This window comes from Bombus pyrosoma, linkage group LG5 (genome assembly GCF_014825855.1).
Source record: "Bombus pyrosoma isolate SC7728 linkage group LG5, ASM1482585v1, whole genome shotgun sequence".
Taxonomy (NCBI): Eukaryota; Metazoa; Arthropoda; class Insecta; order Hymenoptera; family Apidae; genus Bombus; species Bombus pyrosoma.
The window spans coordinates 11,723,338-11,748,580 of NC_057774.1; the positions used below are offsets into that span (position 1 = coordinate 11,723,338).

The 25,243-nt window shown below is 30.9% G+C and overlaps 4 protein-coding genes across 8 annotated transcripts; 2 read left to right on the forward strand and 2 right to left on the reverse strand.

Annotated features, from left to right (window-relative positions):
• Positions 1-29: 29 nt before the first annotated feature.
• Positions 30-1,081, reverse strand: LOC122567407 (26S proteasome non-ATPase regulatory subunit 9). Its single transcript, XM_043725856.1, has 4 exons — positions 924-1,081; positions 673-772; positions 410-594; positions 30-333 (listed from the first exon to the last, which is right to left on the reverse strand). Exons 1-4 carry the CDS (start codon positions 1,032-1,034, stop codon positions 106-108), a joined length of 624 nt encoding a protein of 207 aa, XP_043581791.1. The 5' UTR covers positions 1,035-1,081; the 3' UTR covers positions 30-105.
• A 234-nt stretch (positions 1,082-1,315) lies between these two features.
• On the reverse strand, positions 1,316-6,210 carry LOC122567980 (tetratricopeptide repeat protein 30A). Of its 4 annotated transcripts, none has more exons than XM_043727206.1 (9): positions 6,089-6,210; positions 4,963-5,028; positions 4,551-4,889; positions 4,343-4,478; positions 4,088-4,252; positions 3,731-3,999; positions 2,056-2,463; positions 1,577-1,961; positions 1,316-1,495 (listed from the first exon to the last, which is right to left on the reverse strand). In XM_043727206.1, the coding sequence occupies exons 1-9, from the start codon at positions 6,128-6,130 to the stop codon at positions 1,353-1,355; spliced, it is 1,953 nt and encodes a 650-aa protein (XP_043583141.1). In that variant the 5' UTR covers positions 6,131-6,210; the 3' UTR covers positions 1,316-1,352. The 4 variants fall into 4 exon arrangements, with proteins under 4 accessions (XP_043583141.1, XP_043583142.1, XP_043583140.1 ...); XM_043727207.1 differs by lacking the exon at positions 6,089-6,210 and adding an exon at positions 5,619-5,749; XM_043727205.1 differs by lacking the exon at positions 6,089-6,210 and adding an exon at positions 5,241-5,610.
• LOC122567983 (nucleolar protein of 40 kDa-like) lies at positions 2,356-4,062 on the forward strand. 2 transcript variants are annotated; one of them, XM_043727212.1, is made up of 3 exons: positions 2,356-2,826; positions 2,929-3,565; positions 3,835-4,062. In XM_043727212.1, exons 1-3 carry the CDS (start codon positions 2,710-2,712, stop codon positions 3,870-3,872), a joined length of 792 nt encoding a protein of 263 aa, XP_043583147.1. In that variant the 5' UTR covers positions 2,356-2,709; the 3' UTR covers positions 3,873-4,062. The 2 variants fall into 2 exon arrangements, with proteins under 2 accessions (XP_043583147.1, XP_043583148.1); XM_043727213.1 differs by having other exon boundaries at positions 3,841-4,062.
• Positions 6,211-6,347: 137 nt separating the features above from the next.
• On the forward strand, positions 6,348-25,035 carry LOC122567982 (egl nine homolog 1). The gene is made up of 5 exons (XM_043727210.1): positions 6,348-6,751; positions 6,951-7,651; positions 20,290-20,409; positions 23,353-23,563; positions 23,852-25,035. The coding sequence occupies exons 1-5, from the start codon at positions 6,355-6,357 to the stop codon at positions 23,881-23,883; spliced, it is 1,461 nt and encodes a 486-aa protein (XP_043583145.1). The 5' UTR covers positions 6,348-6,354; the 3' UTR covers positions 23,884-25,035.
• Positions 25,036-25,243: the final 208 nt, after the last annotated feature.

Genomic DNA, 25,243 nt, shown 5'->3' on the forward strand with positions numbered 1-25,243 from the left:
TACTATGAATGCATTAATTATAAACGTAATAATTTATAAATATTCTTTTATTGACTAATATACACGCAAAGCCAACATATAAATAAAAATTTCTCTCACAAAGCTTTATCTTTCAACTGACTCTATAGGTATTACATTGCAACCCAAAAGACCATTACCAATCCAAGGACGTGGAATTAAAGTCAGGGCTACAATATTAGATCCACGTTTGATTTTTATATTTACTGTCTTATATCTGCTGTTTTGCACCAAAGTTCCAATATCTTTTAACGATTTAAAATTCCGACAATCAATGGAACCAAATTCTAAGATGAGATCATCAACTTGGATTCCCTGTATAATTTAACATTTGTAAATCACAGTCCCATGAGTTTAGAAACATTATGGAAATCTAAAATAAATTTTTTACCGCTATTTCTGCTGGAGAACCTGGGGATACTAAATTCACTTTCAAGAAAGGATCCAATTGTGCATTATCTTGAACAATAGCTGTAGTTGCAAGAGAATTTTCTGCTTGATCTCCTGCCAGGGCATGCAGTTTATGCAAACCTTCTTCTATTTTCTTCATCAATGTTTTATGATCATTTCTGAGACCTAATCACTTAATAATGTACTAATAAGTCGAAGTTAGTAGAATCTCATGCGAGAAAATTGCGTAGTAATTAGACGCACATATTATCTTATGTCTCACATGTCTCACTTGGTAAACATCAATATCATTTCGCGGATATCCCTCGCAGTCCACCAGAGGATCATCCATGCCAACATGATTCTACAATTCATACATATGTATAAACATTCGGTCATTTCCTCGAAAATTTGACAGATCATTCTATTATAAACTATATTATGTTTATTTTCAATAACCAGATATTAAACAGATATTCTGTGCAAATTTAAAATATATCAATATATGTACATACAATATCTAAGATTTCTTTTAAAGCCTTCAAATCCGATTCAATTTTATCTTTGTCTTTCATAAGCCCAAGAACGTAATCCTTAGCTTCCTGTAACTCCATGTCGACCACCATTTTCACTAGACTGACGTACGCAGTAAATCACCAAGCATGTAACTTGAAAATGAAAACATGAAAAATCATTTTTAAATTCTCAATGTATTTTCAAGAGTTCACTTTCATAAATTAAAAGCGAATATATAACAATTAAAATTTTTTCCTAAATAATGAGTAGTACACATTTAGATGTCGTAATTTGCAATTAATATATTTCTATATACATTTCGATATAATACTTCAATAATATTTTATAAGTTTTGTACATATTATACATATACAAATATAAATAAATAAATATAAATAATATATATATATATATATATATATATATATTTAAGACATCTGCAATTTTAAAAATAGGGCTTTCAAATATCGCGCTTCATAAACAACCGTTTGCTTTCCATTTGGAGTAATAGAAAACATATCTTGCATATCAAAAGGCTCTTCTACTACTGTCACCACGTCCCTTCCGTAAACTAGAAAAAAAAGAAAAAGTAATAATATTTCAACAATTGTACGAAAATATTGTTAAATATATAAAAATGGAAAATACATACCTTCACAGTGTTCTAAAAATTGTATACACTCCTGGAGTGTAGTGTCTTTTAAAACTACTAATTGTTTAGCCAACTGTTCTAAAAGGGACAGAAAACACCTCTTCGCGTAAAACCAAGTATCTGTTCCTAACTTTTTATTATAAGGTTCCAAACTTTTCATTACCCTAGATATACCAAATTCGTAATTTCCTTTAGAACAATATAAAGTTCCGATTACCAAATTCACAATACATAAATGAAATAACTTTTTATCTTGGTCCTCTCGTGAAACAAGTTGCTCTTCTTTTTCTATCTTTTTCATTAATCCTTCAGCTTCCGCATTTTGAGACGTCATGATATAACTTACACATAAATTAGCGAGCACTATGGCGCTCACATCTAAAATCTAAATGTTTTATAATATTTAATAATTTCCATATTAACATACATATACGTATAGATAGATCGCACTATAAAAAGCTAAGGATCGAACAACTAACATTATCATATCTTTTTCTAACAATTGGCTCGTAAAATCCCGTTGCTTCTTTAAACTTATTTTCTTGCATAAAAAGGGTGTGAGCTACATTTAATTTCCATATATCATGTTCATTGCAAAATTCGACGCTTTTCCTAAAAATTTTTTCGACTTGCGTATAATTTCCAAGCTCCCAGTAAATTTTAGCCTGTGCCATTAAAACTGGAACATATCTTTCCAAAGCTTCCTCGTAATCATTAACAGCTTTTTTAACAGCGCTGTCGTCATGATTTAATCGTGCTTCCTGAACTCTTTTTGTTGCTTTCCGCAATATTTCCATATGTTTGTTACCGAGATCGTCAAATTTGCGATATGCTTCTTCTGGTGAAGTTTGTTGTGTGATTAATGCATCCAGAAAATCATATAAATACTGAGAAACAAATATTATTATAATTATAATAAAAATTTTCATATTATTCTTAATTTTCGTAAATTTGTATTGAATACAAGAATATACTAATAACATTTTCATTTATCATTCTCTGCGTTCTAAAATTCATTTGCTTGCTACAGTCCTGCATTTAGCATTATGAGTATGAGTAAACCTAACCTTTACATCAAGTTTGACTGATATTTATCTGTTGTTGTTGCTTCTTGCCTAAATACGTTTACAGAAATGACTACGTGCAAATTAAATCAAATATTTATTGGAGAAGTTGCATCTGTACAAAATTATGGAGCTTTTATCAGAATTCCAGGTTGTTCCCTCCAGGGATTGATACACAAATCACAGGTATTAGGAAAATATATTCGCAATCAATTAACTTATTTATATTCTACAATACAATTAGTTTGTATTTTTGTAATGTTTTATATGTTTTCATAATTTCATTAGGTAAGCTCTGCTCATGTCGATAATGTTGGTGAAGTTTTGCAAAAAGGGGAACGTATATGGTGTAAAGTTATTTATATTGGAGATGATGGCAAAATAGGACTATCTATGAAGTATGTAAATCAAGGAAATGGTACAGATTTAGATCCAAATGGAATACAGCTACAGAGAGACGTGCAAAAGAAAAGACCTATAGAAAAACATGATCGTAGAACTATACACTTGGAAGCAATCCTTAACACTACATGTATGAAATGTGGAACTGCTGGTCATTTATCTAAAGACTGTTTTATGAGTCCCGATGGAAAAAGGTATGAATTGGTCCCAGAAATTGAAGAAAAACAAGACATTATACAAATACAAAGCGATACAAGTAAAAAAGACACGGGGCATAAGCAAAAGAAATTAAAAAAGAAAAAGAAAGCAAGAAAAATCAAACAAGATGCACTTGATAGTGATTCTGATGAAAAAGATGTAATTAAAAAGAAAAAGAAGAAATATTCTAAAGACCAGATGAAGAAAAAGAAGAGACATGAGAGTTCTTGTAGTGATAAAAATTCTAGCGATAGTTTTTCTAGTCATGATGTGAAAGCTCATAAACGAAAGCATTCAGAAAGTTCAGGAAAACGTACTAAAAAGTGTAAACATTCAAAAACTAAATACGCTAATGAATGAAAGCATAAAAACTAGAATGTAAATTTGATTTTCATGCTGATCTTGTATATTTTTAAATTATTAAAATATTTCTCTTCAAACATCTATTTTACAGTGTATCTAACAATATAATAGTAAAAATCATACTTACTGATGTTAAATATTTATAGGTCAAGTGTACATTTTCAGCAAGAACATCTGCTGCTAGATCATAATATTGGTATTTGCAATATAACAGTAATAAGTTTGCGAAAGTTTCAGGTGGAAATGGATTTTGTTGTAGTAAGAACTGAAGTTTCTCAAATCCCTCACTTGGCTTTGTATCCATATTTATTAAAGCCTGATTATGCAAAGTGACAGCGTCAAGTTCTTCCTCAGATCTAGGAGGCATATCTGTTAATGCTTCTTTTGCTGATTCATCTAAAAGCAGTAAATAAAGAGCGTGAAATATTAAATACACTATGGAAACTTAAACTTAAAAAATTAAATTAAACTATGAAATGATTACAATTTTGTAATTGATATTCTATGGCTGCTTTCAAGTTAAATGCTTCTGTTAAAGCTGTTTCATGAAGTGTTAATGTATTTCCAACACTGCGTACTTCTATACCTTCTGTTGTCATACCCACTCCTAATTCTGGATGTTCCCTTATTCCTTGTTCTATAATATCAGCTATCGCACGCATAATATGTGTTAACATAAAATATTATATTTTAAATATTTGCTTATGAACCTAGCGATTTATAACAATATAAATGTTACCGATATGTTTTAATGATGCAGCGTATTCTTTCAATTTAAAATAACAAAGCGCCACATTGTACGATAAATGAGGCTTGAAACCTACAATTTGCAATGCATTTACAAATTTTTTTAGAGCTTGCTCATACTGTTCCTCCTAAACAAGAAAGTAGTACACATTATTACGTAAACAGAAATTTTACTTCCTTCCCTTTGGTACTTTTTGTACCTTATATAGAAGACATCCTAAATTAATTTCTGTATCAACATCATCCATTGGACATTGATCTACAAGATTTTTCGCAGCGACAACATCCTCTTGCCCATATTTTATTGCTGCCTGTAGTTTCTTTACTTTAAATTCCAAATTGCTTTGATTAATGATGTTGGAACATATTGTCCAAGCCTCTTGATACATACATGCTTGGTGCAAAGATTGAGCATGATACAACTTATATATACTTTCATTAGGACATAATTGAACTAATTTTTCATAACATTGTGCAGAAGCTATGAAATCTTGTGTATAAAAATAACAGTGAGCGAGGAGAGACAGACAAGGCCTAGACTGTAAAATAAGTTATTAGCACAGAACATTGATATTCATAAAGAAATTGATATTTCAACATGGTCATACATACAATGGGGTAAAAATCTAGAAGAATAATCAAAACTTTTATTGTTTCTGAATATCGTTGTTCTTTAATCTGAAAAATTAATTTCCGTACTGTACTTCTTCGATATTTAAGAAAATTTCGCTTTCAAAATCTATCATTTGACTTTAATAGGTGTATGCTATTTAAATATTAATAGTATACTTGTAATTAAAGGAACAAATTTTTAAATAGTTAAGTAATCTCTAAACTTTAAACACTGACTAAAGAAGTAATAGAATTTCTGACATGTAAGTGAATTGTACCATTGAATAAATAGCTTTTGTGTATTCTCCATCTTTAATATGCACATTTGGTATAAAAGTAGTCATCTTTTTAGGATAATTTTTCTATTCACAGAACATTGAATTGTCTCTATACAATAAAGTTTTAATGACCTCACTATGTTACAACGTAATGTGTGTATAGTATATAATGTTATGATACCAGGGGAATATCGTAACTATGGAAACAACTGCTTTTTTTTTTGTAAAAGAAATAAAATCTCACACATTTAATACTATGTATTTTAAGAATCAAAATATAAGGAACACTACTCAGTCACGACATGATTTTTTTTTTTTTTTTTTCTTATAATAAATAAGTATCTACAAAGATTTGTTATTTGTAAAACATTTTCTTACATTTTCTATATATGTATTACATATTGAGTTTATATAATATTACAGTAATCCCACTATGTACATTTATGTGTCAAATTTTTATGTACTCATTTCTTCGTAATTCGAGCTTAGCTAAAATTACATGAACAACAACGTATTTATTACTCATTTACATTTAATACAGATCCCTTTTTGTATTGAATAACAAACTTTTCTTCTTTAAAATATTTACATATGTATTACTCATAACATGATACAGAACGGCTTAAAACTAGATGCATAATTAAAGTCAAAGATCGTTTCCGTAAATTGCAAAATGTAATGAATTTATATTCTTGATCGCAAAAACATGAGCATAAAGTGGCGCCCTCTCAAGGACAATGAACAGTCAAAATAGTAAATATATACTCGTATATCTAACTTTTAAATGAATTTTCAAAGAAGAGACTCGATGCCACAGAATATAAGTATGTATATATAGGGCCACATACACACGTAGTAAGAACGCAAGAACTAGAGAACATTGAAAGCATCCGTGTGTTTCGATCGTCGGTTTCACCAATAGCTCTTTTGCGGATCCGATAACATACATATGTGTAGTATGTAAACCAACGACGATTCGTACGTACTATAAGCGGTATAAGCACTGCAGAGCCTCGATAGCGCACTAGTACTATACGCAGATTGAGTGCGTGTGTGACTTTCCTCGTTGTAGAAATGTCGTCGGCACTCGTGGCCGCTAAATAAACGACGAAACATGTCCGGACCGATAGTCAGTCGTGCGCAGACACCCGGCGGTGATGTTCAAATTGGTACAACGGTAGGCTGTGTTATCTGTAACAGAACTGACAAGCTGCTAAGGTGTTCACGGTGCAAGGCCGTATTTTATTGCACCAAAGAACACCAGAGGCAGGATTGGAAACGTCACAAAGAATTTTGTGCGACTCATTCTGTGGAATCGATCGTATCAAATACCGTTTCGGCTACTAGTCAAAATTCCACTTTGAAATCCGCTAAAAAGGAATTCTCCTTAAGAAACTGCCAGAATTTAACTACACCAGTGGTTTCTAACCTAAGCGAGAAGTCGGTGTTAGAAAGAACGCGAGGTTCGAACGCTGCTCCAGAAGTGCATAATAACGGGAAACATCTTGGCGGTACGTGAAACTTGATCTTGTTCCCACGTGCCTTTTTATAAAACTATTTCACGTTAGAATTGTAGAGTTGTGTAATCTTTTACTAGCTAATAATGTATTATATGCCATAAAATATGTATGATTTTTTGTAAAATAAATACAACTTCTTTGTTTCATTTCATTTTAATTAATAATTGTTGCATGATTTTGTTGTTTACAGGAACCAACAAACAGATAGAAAGGGTAAAAGGACAATCAAATCATAAGGATAGTCGAAATTCCAAGAGGAAATCCAATAACACTAAGACAAAAGGTACCTGCACTAACAGAGTGGATGGATGGACTTCTCCCATAACATATGAAGGAAGTTCTGAAGACACGATCTTAGGTGCCAGAACAGAATTGTTGAATCCTGCTCTAGAAGGCTCAAGAATCCTAGATAACCTACAGGACCATGAATTAGATATGCCTACACAACATCATAACAGTATGAAGAACTTTCCAGAGGTTCGTTTAACTCGTGAAGAAGAACTATTACCACCTTTCCTCCATAAAAATAAAAATAATCTTGAAGAATTAATAGATGATATAAGCAGAAATGTGATTAGAGACATGGATGAATATGGTATGTGTGTGGTAGACAATTTTCTAGGAACCGAAAAAGGTCTTGCAGTGTTAAACGAAGTTTTAAATATGTACAGTGCTGGGTTATTTAAGGATGGACAATTGGTTTCTAATAAAGCAGGTGCAAATGACTTAAAGACAATTCGTGGTGATCAAATAACGTGGCTTGACGGAAAAGAAAAACAATGTCAAAACATTGGGATGCTCATATCTCAAGTTGATGCTGTCATTATGAGGGCAAATAAAATGTGCAACAATGGGAAAATGGGAGACTACACGATTAATGGAAGAACGAAGGTAAGCATGAAAATAGTCCCACATTTTATACATCATATAGTTTTGTTATCATTACATATGACAAAAGTATACATTAGCCTTATATTTATTTCAATCTTTAATTTATGCCCTGTGTTGAATATCCTTACTTTGTCAAAGTTTATATTTATACTATTTGAATCATGAGTAAGCATTTCAAAATATGTATTAATGAATAATTAATAAGATATGTATTAATACTCCATTAATTGATATATTAATGCTTATTATTTTTAATTATTAATTCCTTTTTATTTCTAAATCAATTTCAGAAGCATTGAAAATGTTATTGTAAGGAAAATTTTTCTTTTACTCATATATAATATGATAAATTTGTTTAATGCTTGATTATGCGTAAAATATTAATTCATCGAACGCATAATTGAATAGCTATTACAATTTGAAATAAACTTTGGCAATAAAACTGTTTTCTTTTTTCTGAATACAATACACAGTCGCAAACATATATTCTCAACAATTGAATATTTTGGTAGTTTAATACGTTTATAAAAACTGCTCGTGTTTTATATTCCAATATTGTAATCTTCTACATAATTGTTATAATTTATGGTTTTTGTTAAGCAGTTATATATTTTATTTATTATCATAAAAATTGTACAATATTACTTATACGTGTAAAAAATAGCATTTAAGAAATTAAATTTGTTACAATATTTACATATTTAAATTGTTAGATAACAGTAGATCGAAAATGTTATTAATTTTAAGTAACTACCAGACCAAATTCCAATCTATGTATGTATATCATTACGGAGAATTAGAATTATACAAGACAATGGAAAAGTAGTTTCTTGAATATCGTGAAAACAATGCAAATGCGGAAATATTAGTAACACTGGCCAGAAGAAATGCTCTGTTGTTTTGCACGATAGCCGTAACAATCGAATTAATCACTGAGATGCATGCCATGCCACGTTTTCTGATTTGCTATAAAAGTCTGATGAACGATATCGGTAACGGGGGCGGGAGAGGCGGGGAGGGGGTAGGGGGCAGGACGCGCGTTCATTCTATGTATCATATCAGTGAAAAAGCAAATCTTTTGCGTCCCTTGAAGCATCGGTTTAATTTCGTAAGCAGCCAAAAAGGAGAGGGAGGAAGCGACGGTAGGCAGAGAAGGTCAGGATGCCGAAATTGCAGCGATCTTTCGGGTAGCTCGTGCGCTAAACAGAGAACCGAAACGAGAGTAGCAAACCACGAAGTGCAGTCGGTCACGTACGCCGTACGGCTGACTCGTTCATACAATTATGCAGTTATCTCTTTCTCCCTGTCTTTCTCCCTGACTCTCTCTTTCGTCTCTTATGCCAGAAAGTAGGCATAAGATGTGTATGCGTTTTTCTCGATTACGCATACTGTCTACCGTAAGGCTGTAAACAGAATCTAAACCGCGGGCGAATGAGTGGAACAATACGAGGTGTTATGTAGACCGGTCTAAGTAATAGTATCAATGATCAGTTGCGACTTAGAAGTGTAGTTTTCTCAAGCAAATACTTTATTCGTATGATATATACTACATTTGGTTCGTATGTTCGTGTACATTTGATTATTTTCCAGACAACGAGTACAAAATTGTTCATCTGAAGCTTGTTTGGTTTCATACAGGAAACAGAATGACAGAATTGAATTTTTGTGCGATTGGTGATGTTGGATATAAAGATTTTAAGGTTATCTCGACTCACTTTTTCTTCTATAAAATTATTTGATTTAATAAATTAACGTTGTAACGCGTTTTGAAATAAATTTATCGAGCTGAATAACTTTTTATATACTCTTGAATAACTTCTTAGATATTATCACGAATATCGACGATATTTGCCATTGTTTTCTCAATATATGACAGCGGATCTCATTTCTCTTCATTGATTTTCCGTAACGTACAGATATTCTACATAATGTTATGAGTATCAGTATGAGTTTTAAATTATTTTATCACTATTACTTATTACTATATATAGTAATATTACTTAAGATTGTTCGAAGGTACGTGTTATGGAACTCAATGTATTTTTGATATTAAATATTATTGTGATGCAATGCAAATATACATTTGTATTAAAATACATAAAACACGAACGACAGAGAATAGGGGTAAAGAGGAAAAGTGGAAAAGTGAACGTGATCCTAAAATTGTTGCAACTAATTATAAAAGTCTGGAAAAAAAGTTTTCAATCTTACTATCGTAATTGATTCTCCTTTTAGACTAAACAAAGCTTTGTCTCTTCAGAAATCGAAGGAACAAGCGAATACATATTTTTAAACCAAACATATTGCTCCGTTCTGTTGCTGTTTCCATTTATAGTTGGCAAGAAAATATTCAATACAATTCGAATTCTTTCGCTGTCTCGCACCAAATCTCCCATTTAATTAAGTTGAACTTCGTTTCTGGATACCGTTCTTCTTTAACTTCTTTTTTCTTTTCTTCTTTTTTTTTTTTTTTTGCATTTTCTGATAGTACTCGAAGAATTTGGAACTGAAGATTTCATAAGTATCGTATAAACATGAGAACTACCGCCTAACTATTATAATTTTTCCTTTGCACGTCAAGTGAAGTACAAAGAGAAAACTAATTAAATTAAATGTGTCTTTAAAACGTATTCACTTCTTCATGTTGAAGTTGAATCCTAACTTACTGACGATAAATGATGATATTATATTGAAATTCATTGATTCAACGTAAAATCACATTTTTTATGTATTCTAGGTTGTAGATAGAAGATTGCTATCTATCTAGACTAGAAGAGTGCTATCAGTATCGTATCTGCATAATGAGAAAGCTACGTACTTCATCTTAAGGGGAATTATCGTCGTTAGATAATTGTGTATTGTTAAAATTACGCGACATTGCGTAACGATATTTCGGATCAATACGACTTTATTTACAAATATTTAAAAATAATGCTGACTTACTGACAATATTTTGAAACATTGCATTATTTAACGCGAATTCATCCTAATGCAAAGAACATTTATTCTTTTTCTCTTCCCTATTAGGTTTTGGCGAACCTCCGGTTTTACAATGTGTGAAGAACATTTATGAAAATAATTACAAATTAATTAGTAATTACCAATAAACATAAAAAATAAAAATAATAATTTTTAAAACAGCGTGCAATATGTTAGATATCTATATTCATTGCATATTTTTTCTTTTTTTTTTTTTTTTTGGCAAATAAGTATATTTAATAGAAGTTAAAATCCTATATCTCATGCTTTATTTTTGGAGTAATTGACTATTGTACACAAAGTGACTCGACAGGTAATTAATTCCATGACTAAATAAATCTCATAAGCTAGAAAGAGTAATCTTGCATAAATGTGAAATCCATTATATGAAATTGAAATACTAAATATTATTAAATATAAAGAAATATGGCAAATTATCCTGTTTTCTTTTTTTTTTTTTTTTTTTGCTTCTTTTTTCTAAGGTAATATTTAAATTATGCATTCTTTAATACATAGTTCTTTCATCGATAGTGACCAATATATTCGCGTTAGGTCGTTCACTTTCGATTAAGTCCTTACAACCGGCTGGCTGCATCTCGCTCTTTAACCTTCGTGAAGGTGAAAACATCAACGAGGTACAAACGTACATACATACAAACTATGTATGCATTTGCACATATAGTTAGACGGAGTTGAGAGCGTGCCAATCATGTCTGAAAACGATTTCATTCGTCTCCCTAGCGTCGTGTCGTTTCCACGAGGGTATTTACCGGTGTTTGTTGACTTTCTGATCGATATGGCATATCTTCCGTGTTATTAATAATTATAATAGCCGCGTTACAATGCTTTACGGCTCTCACGGTATTCCCTTTACATTTCAAAATTTAACTATCTGTTTCGCGATAAGTAGAGATTTTCGCGTCACTATATGAATATTTAAAAAATATAAAACATACAAATATACGCAAATGTATAATAAACGACTTAAAATTCCTCAGTTACATTTTCGTGGTACACGATCATAGGATCTTTTAGACGATTTTTCCAAGATCGATGGTCTTAAATGTATATTTATTCAACAACAAGTTTCAGCCATAGATTATTAGGAATGTTAATTAATAATTTTAATGATCGATATGGTTCTTTAAATCCACTCTCTAAATTAAACTTTGTTCCTTTTTTTATATTAACATCTTTTCATATCTTATATTTTCTAGATTAATACAAAATAAAAGTCACTTCTCGTTACCAGATTATTATGAAATTCCTTATTTTTGGCCATCATCGTTTATCATTTTGAAATTTTTAACATTTACATTTCCTGACTTTGTCATATTTTCATTTTCATCATTCCAAAATTGCACTAGACATATAAAAAAATGTAACAAAATTTTACATGTTTCGTCGAAAGAGAATTATTTCAATTACCAGGAAAGGTAGTAAATGAAAACTTTATGGCAATGTAGCAACAGGAAATATTATAATCTGGTAAAATCCAGTATGTTGAAGCGCATGGAAATTTTTATAATTTATGACAAGCGCATATACATATACAATAGACAGGGAGAGAGAGAGAGAGAGAGAGAGAGAGAGAGAAATACGAAGTAAATTGAACATAGATAACAATATTTCCTTGTTCAATGTGCGATGTATACCAAATCTTTCCTACGAAGAATCCTTTTACAGCAACCATACGTAAATGGTACTATAGCGTAGGGAGAGGCATTACTTAAAACTTAAATGATTGTTTAAAACATAGAATGTAAGGATATGTTTATTAAGATTAAAATAGGTCAATACCATATACGTTTTCCTGAAGGGTGATCCAACGACGAACAATGTCGAACAATGTCGAACAATCAACAGCAATTCAATTACGCCAACCTAACAACAAAAAATTTACAATCCGCGTTCACGTTCACGCCACTAAGTTGCTTCGTGCGCGGCAAACATTGTATCGCCTGCAAAGTTATCTTTGATAAAGAATTTTTACAGTTGTCTATGTAATTATGTATCTACATAAAAGCAGAATGTATTATGAATATAGTCAATAATATAGAAAAATTGTACGATTCTAATCGGTGACTCATACTCATACTGCCAGAAATATTTTCCGTATTCAAAGTGTAACAAACGTCGTATGTTTTCCTTTCGGTTCTATGAAACACGTGCAATAACATTAGCAAAGCGGTTTTTCCCCTGAAACGTAATACCTGTTTCGTTTAAATGTATAATATACGGATGTTTTTCCGTTCCTTTTCGGTTTGTTGCCTCGATTGTTGCTGATTAGTTGCATTGCAACTATAGTTGTGAAGATTTGGTTGCCACGTTACAACGAGTATTCGTTTGAATGAAATGAGGTTTGAAATAATTTTTGGACGCTGTTCAAATTCTAAAAATCCGATTGTGGCATAGTCGCTGTATATCGAAGGTAATGCGAATTTAGAAGAGGATAGGACGTGGCTTTGCTACTTTCAGTGAATCGTCGCTTCTAGTCCAAAGCCTTAATTAATATTCATGATGTCTAAAAACGGCTGTGAAATTTAAGGTGGTTAAAAAATATCTTTCACAAAGTTGCTTTAACAAAATTATCGGTATATTTTTCGCTAATTAATTTATTTTTTGCGATAAAAACATGCATATCATGTATGATTAGAAATTCGAAATTTAATATAATTCAGTGAGTAATTATATAGTACAAAGGTGTTAGCGTTAACCGTCCACTTAAACCAGTTGAACTATGAATAACGTAAACGTCGTAGTTGATGCGACACTCTTATTTATTTTTTAAACGGTATGTTATATTCGTTGCATTTCGAATTTATATTCGTGAAGAAATAGTGATTCAAAAATAACCTTCATCTTCGGCTTATTTTCGAGCAAATGATATTTAAGAAGTTGACGGTTGATATTCGTGTTAATCTTATAAAATATTTCTCAGTCTTAATTTTTAATATGTTTTAGAAATATTGCGTTAAAAACTAAATGAATGTCAAAGAAAGAATTTTCAATAGCCAATACGTAATTTGTGAGAAATATAAACTACGTCATTCATAATACCATTTCTGCAGATTTATTTAAGCATCGATCGATCATTCATTCTTCCGCAATTTGTGCTGTGGCCTTTTCTTCGTTTTTTACACTTATGCTTAGGTATACTTCAGAAATTTAATCAGAATATGATAAATGCATATTTTCAATATGTGTATTTACTAAATTGTACATCATTTGTATACACGGTAAGAATTATCAGAATTTTGTTAATCGTTTGCATGTGGTTGTCTATCTTAAATTTTGATATTTAAGCAGAATATATACAGAAATATATCTTTTATTTTGATGTTTCTGTACACATCTTTTGTACACAAAGCGAGAAATATTGGGATTTTTCGCTATAAATTGTTCTTATTGAAGAAAATATTACGAGATTTATTAAAAATATTTGAATGTAATTGATATTGCATATTGCATTGCGCGTAAATGGCTGAGTGGTTGCAATTCTGATAACAATTCGATGTTTCGTTAAAATCGTTCAGTCGCGAGTACGATCATCAATCATAAATTACAAAACAAATGGCACATATAATTATCCATCAAACATGCAAAACAATTTTTTTATTACCTTTTCCTCTATTAGATATTAAACTTTTGTTACGAAAACAACGGACATGAAACACAAACGAAGAAAGATTAATGAGCTAAAGTCTAACAGCAGGAATAGTAAAACATTTCAACATACAATCAACATTCGAAACGTAGAAAAATTTCGAAAACGTCCCGAAAAAATCACCCATAGATATTATTATTATTTATTAATTTATCTATACAGGTAGTTTTTTTAATTTAACAATAGGATCGCACTTGAGTAAACGACTTAAATCTTAAATCTTAAACCTTGAACCTAGGAAAATTCACCGATGTTTATTTTACGTTTTATCCATACGGAACGTTCAAAAAGAAATTAAACGTTCATAAAAAAAATACGAAGAAATATTTAAAAGTTCAAGGAGAAAACAGATTTTTCAACTCTTTACGGTCAAACGTTATGCTATGTTGTACATTATATCTGATTCGATTTTTTCCACTTCTTATATTCAAAAATAGTAAAATGTATAGTCACAGATGTATAGTTACAAAAATGTGAAAATATACCTATCTAAATTATGCATTTATTTAAGCTGTAACTTACTAATCATAGACCATTTAGAATAAAATGTCGAGATGCTGCACAGATTATGCAGGATTAATTGAAATTTGACAGATTCTTCCACAAACAGCCACACGAAAGTATATATCATTTTCTGCCCTCCTCTCTATTTTTCTCTTTCTTATTCAAAAGTATGTACCATCTTCTGAGTCCCTCTTCAAATTTGTACCAAACAAAGGGACAAAGATCGCACACAGACGTTTGACTTTCGGTTTAATAAACACGATAAAACGAATTTCACTGTGCGCAGCATTCATATCAGACGACTCTATTCACGTCAAGAATTCACATATTTTTGACGCTACTGTTCGCAATCTATCGCAACGATTCTCACGTTATTATCGCGATGGCGTACTTTTGGCAGGTTGCGTTACTTATCTAAGGAACGTGACGAGCTGCACGTAAAGTGTACGATATCGACATCGTTTTGTCTCGATGTTGCAGTCTATCTATAATATATCGTATCAGTCTACAGATAACGAGGTCACTGGGAGGAACGAGAGGAAAAAAGATTTCAAACAAGGTGTACGCGCTCTTTAATACTGTATACGTCTTGTAAATCGCATAATCGCAGGTTATTGTCAATTTAAGTCAATTTATACGATTATGATTCATGTTAGAAAAGAATGTCTCGTATTTAATATGCTCGAGCAATTTCTGTCGTCGAATGGCGCGACGGAAATTAAGAAAGATAATAGTTAACCGATTACACGAATGTTTTTCTGCTGTCTCTAACGTTTAAAACAAAACGATGTGCACGGCGACGAGCTCAGTATCAATTGTTCGCCTCTCAAGGTGATTCGATGGTGCACAATAGTTATTCAATACTATCGATATGGATATCAATATTGAACGTGGTAAAATGCGATCGTTTTGAAGAAAAAATATTTCCGATTGAACCGTATGTATACGTGTCTGGAAGTTGTTCTTTGTTATCGAATAGCTTTTTCGTTTGTATCGTTTATAACTTGGCACCGGTGAAGGGTATTTGCCATTCTGGATCAATATTAGAGGACGCGTATCGAATTAGAATGTGTTCACTATGAATTAGAATGCGCGTTTTTCGGTAATTCGGTAGAGACCTTTGAAGAAGTCAAAGTGCTTTTAAGAAAACTCATTGTTATACATAATATGAAAGTTTGTAAATGGTTCTATTTTACTATTTCTCTCTCTCTCTCTCTCTCTCTCTCTCTCTTTCTTTCTTTCTTTCTTTTTTTCTTTTTTTCTTTTTCGTTTACTATTCGTGACCAATTGTCGGAGTAAGATTCACGTCGTTTGTTTAACGAATTTATTTGATTAAATGCAACTATAGAATTCAAAAGCAAGTTTTTACCACGATATTGAATTAACAGTAGCGAATAATATTTACTTCTGAGAAAAAGTTTATGATCTCTTGAAATCTCATAAAAGAGAGTAAATTAATCAACCTTCTAATATAATATAATATAATATATATTATATGCTGATTCGTCAAATTCTCGCACACCTTTGTCATTTTGCAGTTGAAGCGACATTAAACGTTAAATAAGAAAAACATACTATACATCTCTCGATTTTGAGAATTGGTAACGACAAAGACACATCCCATGGATTTCTTACGCGGATGACAATGACGCATCCTTATACATTGGCGTTTCTGATTTCAAAACGTAAACATAAAAAGCGATCATGTATGACACATATTTCGTGGATTACGTGATAATATACACGCCGCCGAATGTAGCGCCAAGGGCATCGAGGCTAGTGGTCTATTTAGGTCAAGGCTAAATTGTGATCAGTATTTGTATGTACATACGCCCTACCTCTGAAGAAACTGTGTAACCGACTATCTCAGCCCTTCTCGAGCACATGTGCGCACTCATTGTCAGGGACCTTTGACTGCTCTGCTATTTAACGTTTCATTGATACGTCTAGCTAGACCAACATTTACTTTACGTTTACTGAAACCTTTAAAATACTCCATAAACATCTTCTCTTGTAACTCTAAGATCGTTTCATTGATTGTTTCATTTGTGTAGATATAAATAGGATTACTAGGTTATGGATATTTATATAAATTCATATTCTTATGAATTATTAATTAATAAATATCAATTAAAGAAATGATAAGTAAATCTTACGTTACAGCACAGGAGTAGTTAGTGGGATATGGCATTGAGTAACGTAATTCTGAGATCTATTGTTTCACCCTCTTTTGGGATTTAGCATACACTTGTGAAATTTCACATTTTCAATTACTTCCCTTCTTAGGGGGGGGAAAAAAAAATAGAATTTTGCGAAGGGACATCTGAAGAATAAACGTTTTTGGTGATATCAGATTTAAAATTTTTCAAGTTCCAAAATATAGTTTTTTAAACAACTATCCCAGTGTCGAAATATGATGTTAACAGGAGACAAGCATCAAATCTTGGAATGAGAGGCTTTCGATTTTTTTATTTACATATACTTTATATGATGAGTAATAATTTCATCGAAAGAGCTAATAAAGATATACTAAAAGTTAATATGGTAACTCTAATTAAATATTTAATTAATTGCAACAAACTCTATTTTCTGATATACTATACTGCTAACGTTTATTTTCGAGAACTATCATTTTCTGTGCAAATAGCGTATATTTTCTTCTATAAAGGATTACACGCCAAACTATAGGTACTTTGAGTACACGTGTTGCAAAGATATTAGCTAGATCCTCATTAGATATGAATTTGCATAGTGAGAGAGAGAGAGAGAGAGAGAGAGAGAGAGTAATAGGTAATATCGCATTCGACTTGTGAGTCATACGATTTACCATTTTATTTTGACTTGATACTAGGTCTATTATCTTATGCTATTCCGTTGAGTAATTATTCAGATTATTCACTTCATTGCGTATTCAACAGTTTACTATTTACACGAACTTTTAAAACATCTTTTGATTTTTCCTTTTTTTGTAAGTGGGACTAGGATTCAAGATCCCTTGTTTCCTTTTTCAAATTACTCATTCCATTATATCTAGCCTTGATTGTAACTGTAGTGAGTATAAATTAATATAAGGATAATAAGAGATATAAATAGTCTGTTAATTCTTGTTAATTATTTGATGTTATTGTACTTTTGTGATGATGATGATGATGATGATTAGTCATTTAATGTTTATTCAGAATTCTTTATTTAGTGATAAAAATTTCTCATCAGAGTTGTGAGATGTTCTGTATTTACTTCTGTATTTACTGTATAGGAAACTTACGTGTCTCATAGAATCATAAATTTCGAAATGTTTGCAAAAATTAACGCTAAAAATGACCTATTTACTAAGAAATGTAATAATTATCCAGTAAAATTACTTCTTCTAATAATACGGAATACATACAAACAATATTTTATTTGAGGCTTTCAAAGCCCAAAGATTACCAAAGTTGTAGAAAAAACAAAAATATTTTTCTCTTTGCTAATAGTCGAGTAATTAACAGTCTTCTCTAAAAAAAAAAAAAAAAAAAAAAATTGTAGAATTGATTTCTTGAAAAATTTACTTTTCTCAGTGGTGTCATTCTTCTAGTAATCCTACCAATCCTATGGATATCCTATACTAAAGTTTTGTGCGTTTTCAGTCTCTGTTCATTCAAAAAACTTAAATCGCTATAAAATATGAAATCATAAGAGTTTGGTAAATACATATACCCTACATACATGTTGTCAACACTCGTTTCCAGAATTTCTCACGAAACCAAAATATAATACAAAAGTAATTTGAAAACTGATAAATAAATCAAAGCTGGCACAAAAAGGACTCAAATAAAGTACTGTAGGATTTACCAGAAATTTCTACTTATTTATAAGCTTTCACTAATATAAAGAACAAAGTGACAACGTGACGTATAAGTGTTGAAAATGACGTGTCGTTGTAACCTCACGTAACTCTGTCATTGAAAACAAAGGGATTGGAATAGAAAAGGTACTGCTGCCTTCCATTACGTGATGCACCTCACGAGAAGCTGAAGACCTGCTCGAGGTTTCATTCGCTATGGCTTGCCGCATATAGCATTCTAGGTACTATTCATTCAGGTGCATACACGCCATAAATTTTCGGTTATATACATAGTTATATTTTTGGAAAACAGAAGCAAATACAATCATCGTTTAAATGTTTTAAACTCGCCGTATGTAATAATAATTAATTATCGTTGATAATCGTTCTATGTTAATTAATTTTTATAACTTTACACTAATTTATTCAACTATATTTGATTAGATAATAAAATTTGGCGATATATGTGTTAACTTAATAATATTTCTTATTAAATAACAAATCATAACAATAATAAAAATTATCAATGTACATTGAGAAGTATAATCTGTAACAATTTTAAAAGTCATGAAAAACTTTTTTAACGAGTAATCGAATTTCCGTGAAAATAATTTCCAGTTCGTTAAGAATTGTCAAAGAATCGATATATACTGTCGGAAAATGGTTTTTAAGTTTCCGCTAATAAAAAAATCCAACTGAAACATACATTATTTTCGCGAAAAGTAAGTATAAAAGCTGATTAGAGATATTATAGTTATATAGAGAGATATTATAATTTCACTTCGATGATATTTGTTGGTAGACGTTGTCACTGATGTCCATTTAATCGATTGATTAAAATTCTTCAAGTATAATATAAAAACACGTTCCGATGGTTATGTGTATACATATAACTTGGCACCCAATATATAAACATAAGCAAAATTATATCATTTTTAAATTTTATCGATTACTAATTGAATAATTTTCTGAATATACATATGTAGGACTAAAACAAAATGGCGAATTGAGTAGAAAACTAGACTTTTAATATCGATTACGCTTGAATTGATAATTCAATTCAATAATTTAATAATTGTTATTATTTTTATATTTAAAAATAATTCAACTATGCGTTTCACTGCCAATACGAGGCGCATCGCTACCTATTACGATCTACAATCTGTAATAAAAATCTAGTAAATTAATTTTTTCTAAAATTATTTAAAATCAACAATGATATAAGAACTTTGGGAAAATACACACGCTTATAATGCGGTAGAAACAGACACTTTAAATATATTGGTCTTTCATAAATATGTTACGCGCCTATTTAACTTCTGATAATGTAAAATTATTAATTACGATATCTGACATTTGTGTTTATTACATCTCTGAGATCACTTATCTTCGTCATTTTGTCGTCATTTTAATTTAAAAAAAAATGCTGCTTATAAGTAGTTGATTGAATTTGACTTATGTTTAAGTTAAAACGGTTGTCAATATATGAATGGGCCTATCTCTTTCTGTCTAAAAGATCAACGAGCTGTTACAAATTACAAATTTCACGACATACTCAGATCTACATTCCTAACGATTAGTCAGTTTGCGAATACATATAAGCCAGTTTTGCAAGAACTGTTTCGTTTTTTCGATTAAGATGATGCGATGATGATTATTTTTCAGGCGATGGTGGCTTGTTATCCTGGTCACGGTTCGCATTACGTGAAACATGTGGATAACCCCAATCGAGATGGAAGATGTATCACAGCTATATACTATCTTAACCGAGATTGGGATATCAAGGTAAGATCTATGTACACGCCACGAATAAATACGCAAAGAAATTTATATCACTTAAATGAAAGTTTAGTACCGAAATACATATTTAGTCATTTTTATCATTATACTATAGCTTCAAGAGATAAGATAGTTATTTGCGCTTGATTTGATTACCAATTTCTTAATGTTCATAATATATTTCTAATAAAAATATAATTAAATACAGATAAGATATATTTCTAAATTCTATCAAGTTTCTCCATCTTCTTTTATAACTCATCAGTAAGTTGTAATCTGTAATTCGTAAACACAATTTTATGTTACATTGCCAACTGATTTTTATTAAGATTTTTAATTTTTGTTCTATTCTTGCCTTTTTTAAATTCTAAAATAATGCATGAACAATTTTATAGTCCAAAGTAGCCATTACAATAATGATGTGTGCCTTCTGAAAACTAATTTCCTGTGAGGTATGGATTTCAGGGTCGCCCCTTTGAGTGATGTTTCATGAGATTTTCCTTTACTTCTGATTGATTTTGTGAAATACGTAGTCTTTCGAAAACATCTATTTTCGTTTGGTTACAAATAGTAAGTGGATAGGAAATCGCAACTTTACAAAGTCAATTCAAAATACAAATTTCTATTATAATTTATTCACATTAAAATAGAAGTTCTAGAGATGTATGTATATTCAAGAAATGCAACAGTATCGTATTAGAATAGATGTCTGATTGACTCAACTCTAGTTGAATCCGCTTACCTGAAAATTCACATTATTTGATTGAAAAAATTTAGTGATTTTCTGTATAGGCTATCTAACCCCCTCACGTTCGAGTAAATGTTCTGCTTCGTTTAACTTTTTGATAGGTGTAATAAGATAACACAAAATGAACACTATAGAAAATAATTAGCAATCTTTTTTTTATCGCCGATACATTGCATTTCTGGTATTACATATAAGAGATATGTACATACTTCCAACTTTTTACAAGAAATAAATATTAATAATAATATTACGCATGGTGTAATATATGTACAATATATACAGGATATTGTAATTTATATTATATTTGAATGATACACTTGTGAGAGGGTTAAATTCGTCAAGTCCAAATCAGAAGTGGTTTTAAAAAGGTAACAAATTACAAATTGTACAAAAAATAACGATCTGTTTATATATTAATGTATGTATATATTTCTATTCTTGTATTATAATAAATTGTAATGATCATATAATAATCGGAATCGTATAGTAATTTACAATAAATTATAACAATAGCAGCATGATGATGCACTGGGCACTCGTTCTTACATGTACTTTCTTTGTTACTTCACCCTGCACGTGCGACCATGCCTGTTTGAATTTTAAAAGTGAGGACACTCTGAGAAAGGATAGGCGATAGAGTTGAATAGAGCACGAAGGGCATCCAGGGCCTACGTGAGTTGTCCCATGTAACGCTTCCGTCTCGCACATGCACGAGAATCTCGTATTGAGCAATGTTTACGTTGACCTACACGGAAAATAGGGGCTGTCAAGCATACGCTGTCTTGAAAAATATAAAAGCACCGTTTGTAGAATGTCTCATCTCACAACGTGTGCCTGTTCCTGTTACCTTTAACCGTGAATGAATACATACATCTCTTTCGAACAAGGGCATCACTAAAGAGAAACTTGATGAATTTATGTAAAATCCTCATGTTTATATTGACCTCTTTCCGAACAAGCTTTGAGCCTGGAACTCTTGTATCTCTAAATGCGTTCAAATTTTACTTTAACGAAACAATTAAAAAGTTAACGAACTTAAAAAAAAAAAAACCCCAAAAGGGTTTTCTTTATTGAAGTAGCTAATTTTTAAGAAAATTCATATTGTAATCAATCAACAAAGTAAAGAAAAAAAAAAAAAAATTGGAGTAATTGATTTAGAAGTTTACCCCCATCACCGATTTTGATGATTTTTGAATTATATTGTCGAGGTCCTGATACTGAGAAACCTTTTTCTATACATGAAGCAGCTGCTCGATACCACTTTCCGAGATATTTGCAAAAAAAAACTGTCGATATCACTACAGCGAATTCTGCCTATAAACATAGAATAAATATATAAAGAGTAATCTTTATATAATTGTCAATAGTAAAAGTATGTGTGTTCTTGAATTTGTGTTTATTTTATTTAAACTTTCGCTATTATTTTATCTTCACATCTGCAAATTTAATCATTAATTTTTTTTCTATTTTTCATTGAAATATTATATTGGGACAAATAATATCGTGGCTCATTAATACTTAATGAGCGTGATTGGTAATAAATTATCATCAATAATGTATTAAAGAATGAACATCTTCTGTATTAAATTGTATTAAACAAAAAAACATCTCACACGGAAATTGCAAGACTGCGAAATCTCGAATGAATTAGCTGTATGTACGTGTATTTGATGCTTTACGCTGTTTTAGGTAAAACAGCTCCGAAAGATTTCGAGTGCACGATCCTTTGTTTTCGAGAAATTAATAACTTTTTTTATATCTTATTTTATAAATTCTTTTAATATCAATATTATGTTTTCTTTGTTTTTTAATATTAAACTTTTGCAGTTTGTTTTGGTACATCTTTTATTCTGTTTATTTATTGTGGTACTCTTGCATATGCCCACAATTTTGATGGGAGAAATTGTAACAAAAACGTTTAAAATATAAAAAAATTGCTGCACCAAGAACATAATTCGGTATTCGCAGTTTTTGCTATCATCTTGTAAGGATTTATAAATATTTTTCAGACAATTGTTTAGACATGCTACAATCTAATAAATGAATAATTCTCTCTCTCTCTCTCTCTCTCTCTCTCTCTCTCTCTTATATATATATATATAATAATAATCTCGACAAATTTATTGTAAATTTCTATTTCAAATTATTTCTCATCTTATAATACTATATAATAATAAATTGTATTATTTCTGCATCAACAGGAAAACGGCGGCCTCTTGAGGATATTCCCAGAAGGCTGGCGTGATCAAGTGGCGGATATTGAACCTCTCTTCGACAGAATATTGTTCTTCTGGTCTGATAGGAGAAATCCGCACGAGGTTCAGCCAGCTTACAAAACCAGATATGCAATCACTCTATGGTACTTCGACGCGGAAGAAAGGAATCAAGCTTGCCGTAGATATCAAAGAGAAAGTAGGTACACAATATATGTATGTATCAGTTATAACAAAAGCATTCATTGTCAGTTTTAAAAAGCTCGTGTTTCAATTAATAACAGATTTTTTATTGTTCAAAATAATTAAATAAAATGTATTAATGGTACTAAAAACAAAATAATTAAACATTCCTAATTAAGAAAAGATAAAGATTTTGAATGAAGAGACAATCAAAATTAGATAAAACTTTACAAGCAACCAATATGTTATTCAAATTTGAAATGATATATGTACATATTTGACTATTAACTATTGATTTTTTTAGGAGAATTGCACGCGAAGAAAGAGAGTTCGTGAGACATGGAGTCTGAAGGGCCGTTACACCGTCCGTCGACTGAAATTGTAACTCTACTAGTTGAACTTACTATGCATCTGTACATAGTTACACGAAGAAAGCACTGGTATATAAACTATTATGTATTATTCTGTATTATGATATAGTTGAGAGTGTAGGAGATGCTGACATCGGAGTATATAAAAATTTAAGGACGTGCAATAGATATAAGCGTGTTCTTCTTTTTTTATATAGCGGCAATGTAATATATTTCGATAAGTATGTGAGCGTAGTCCTGAGAGTTCGTAATTATACATATTAATTATTAATCTTTGTTTTTTCTAACACTAATGCTCATACCTTAATCGAACGTTTTAGATGTAATAAAAGTTTAACATTCGCTTGCCACGATTGAAAGTACGTTATATCGATACGATACTTAGCTTCAAATATTTGGAGCACTAAACGCAGATTTTTGCAGCATTCGTAATCCGTATACGGTTGCTAAAATTATATAATGTACAGAGAGAACGAGAAAACGTGTGTGTGTGTGTGTGTATGTGTGTGTGCGTAGGATAAGAGTGGAAGTTTCTGCTAGAGAAAGAAATCAATTCAAATAATAAAAATTAATGTTTCTACATACACATACATACATACATACATACATACATACATACATACATACATATATATATATATATATGTACTTGCGATATATATATATATATACGTATATGTATCCTTTAACGCATTGGGTTTTATACATTCTTCTATATATATGTATATATATATATCGTAAAATTTGCTAAACAGAAATTGTGTCTTAATTATTATATTTACATAACTTACGTATGTTCCCTTTAACTTCTGTACAGCTGGTATTGTTGATAGCAGTTCAGCTCGTTATTAATACGAAATTGTAATATTTGCAGATCATACTATCGCGTTTTATTATTGCATCTCATATGTTATACGTTGTTTTACAAAGTTATGATCCTTATAATGTTTAATTAAACGGCCAGTAATTGACTTATGCTTCCAGAGCAGTGAATTGAGATATACCGCGGCCCAGTTTGTACCTGTAATATTGTTATGTACATTGCGAAGAGGTAGAAACACATGTGTTTAATATTGTATGTATCTATTTATATAAATCGATAAGAAAAATAATTAAATAAACGCGTATTTCCTGTGTCCCAGATAGAAAGTCTGATATACAAATTTGTTAGGCAGTCTGAAGAGAAGTGAGGACAGTGTTAAATTTGCCTCAGGTGTATTACGTTGATAATATTAAACATATTCGATCATAAGAGTCACTAAGTTATTCTTCAATATTATTTCGTTGCATTGCTAAACAACATGGACCAAGAAGTTGTCCAGTAT

Bases quoted from the DNA above. Each gene is read 5' to 3' on its own strand.
- LOC122567407 (XM_043725856.1), bottom strand. From the start codon at position 1,034: ATGGTGGTCGACATGGAGTTACAGGAAGCTAAGGATTACGTTCTTGGG. The intron at 595-672 runs GTGCGTCTAATT...TTAAGTGATTAG, and splicing joins TGTGAGACATAAGATAATAT to GTCTCAGAAATGATCATAAA. The intron at 334-409 runs GTAAAAAATTTA...TAAATTATACAG, and splicing joins GTTCTCCAGCAGAAATAGCG to GGAATCCAAGTTGATGATCT.
- LOC122567983 (XM_043727212.1), top strand. From the start codon at position 2,710: ATGACTACGTGCAAATTAAATCAAATATTTATTGGAGAAGTTGCATCT. The intron at 2,827-2,928 runs GTATTAGGAAAA...TAATTTCATTAG, and splicing joins GATTGATACACAAATCACAG to GTAAGCTCTGCTCATGTCGA. The intron at 3,566-3,834 runs GTAAACATTCAA...AGTTTGCGAAAG, and splicing joins AGGAAAACGTACTAAAAAGT to TTTCAGGTGGAAATGGATTT.
- LOC122567980 (XM_043727205.1), bottom strand. From the start codon at position 5,306: ATGACTACTTTTATACCAAATGTGCATATTAAAGATGGAGAATACACA. The intron at 4,890-4,962 runs GTATGTATGACC...CTTATTTTACAG, and splicing joins TTCTAGATTTTTACCCCATT to TCTAGGCCTTGTCTGTCTCT. The intron at 1,496-1,576 runs GTATGTATTTTC...TTTTTTTTCTAG, and splicing joins ATTTTTAGAACACTGTGAAG to TTTACGGAAGGGACGTGGTG.
- LOC122567982 (XM_043727210.1), top strand. From the start codon at position 6,355: ATGTCCGGACCGATAGTCAGTCGTGCGCAGACACCCGGCGGTGATGTT. The intron at 7,652-20,289 runs GTAAGCATGAAA...ATTATTTTTCAG, and splicing joins CGATTAATGGAAGAACGAAG to GCGATGGTGGCTTGTTATCC. The intron at 23,564-23,851 runs GTAGGTACACAA...TGATTTTTTTAG, and splicing joins CCGTAGATATCAAAGAGAAA to GAGAATTGCACGCGAAGAAA.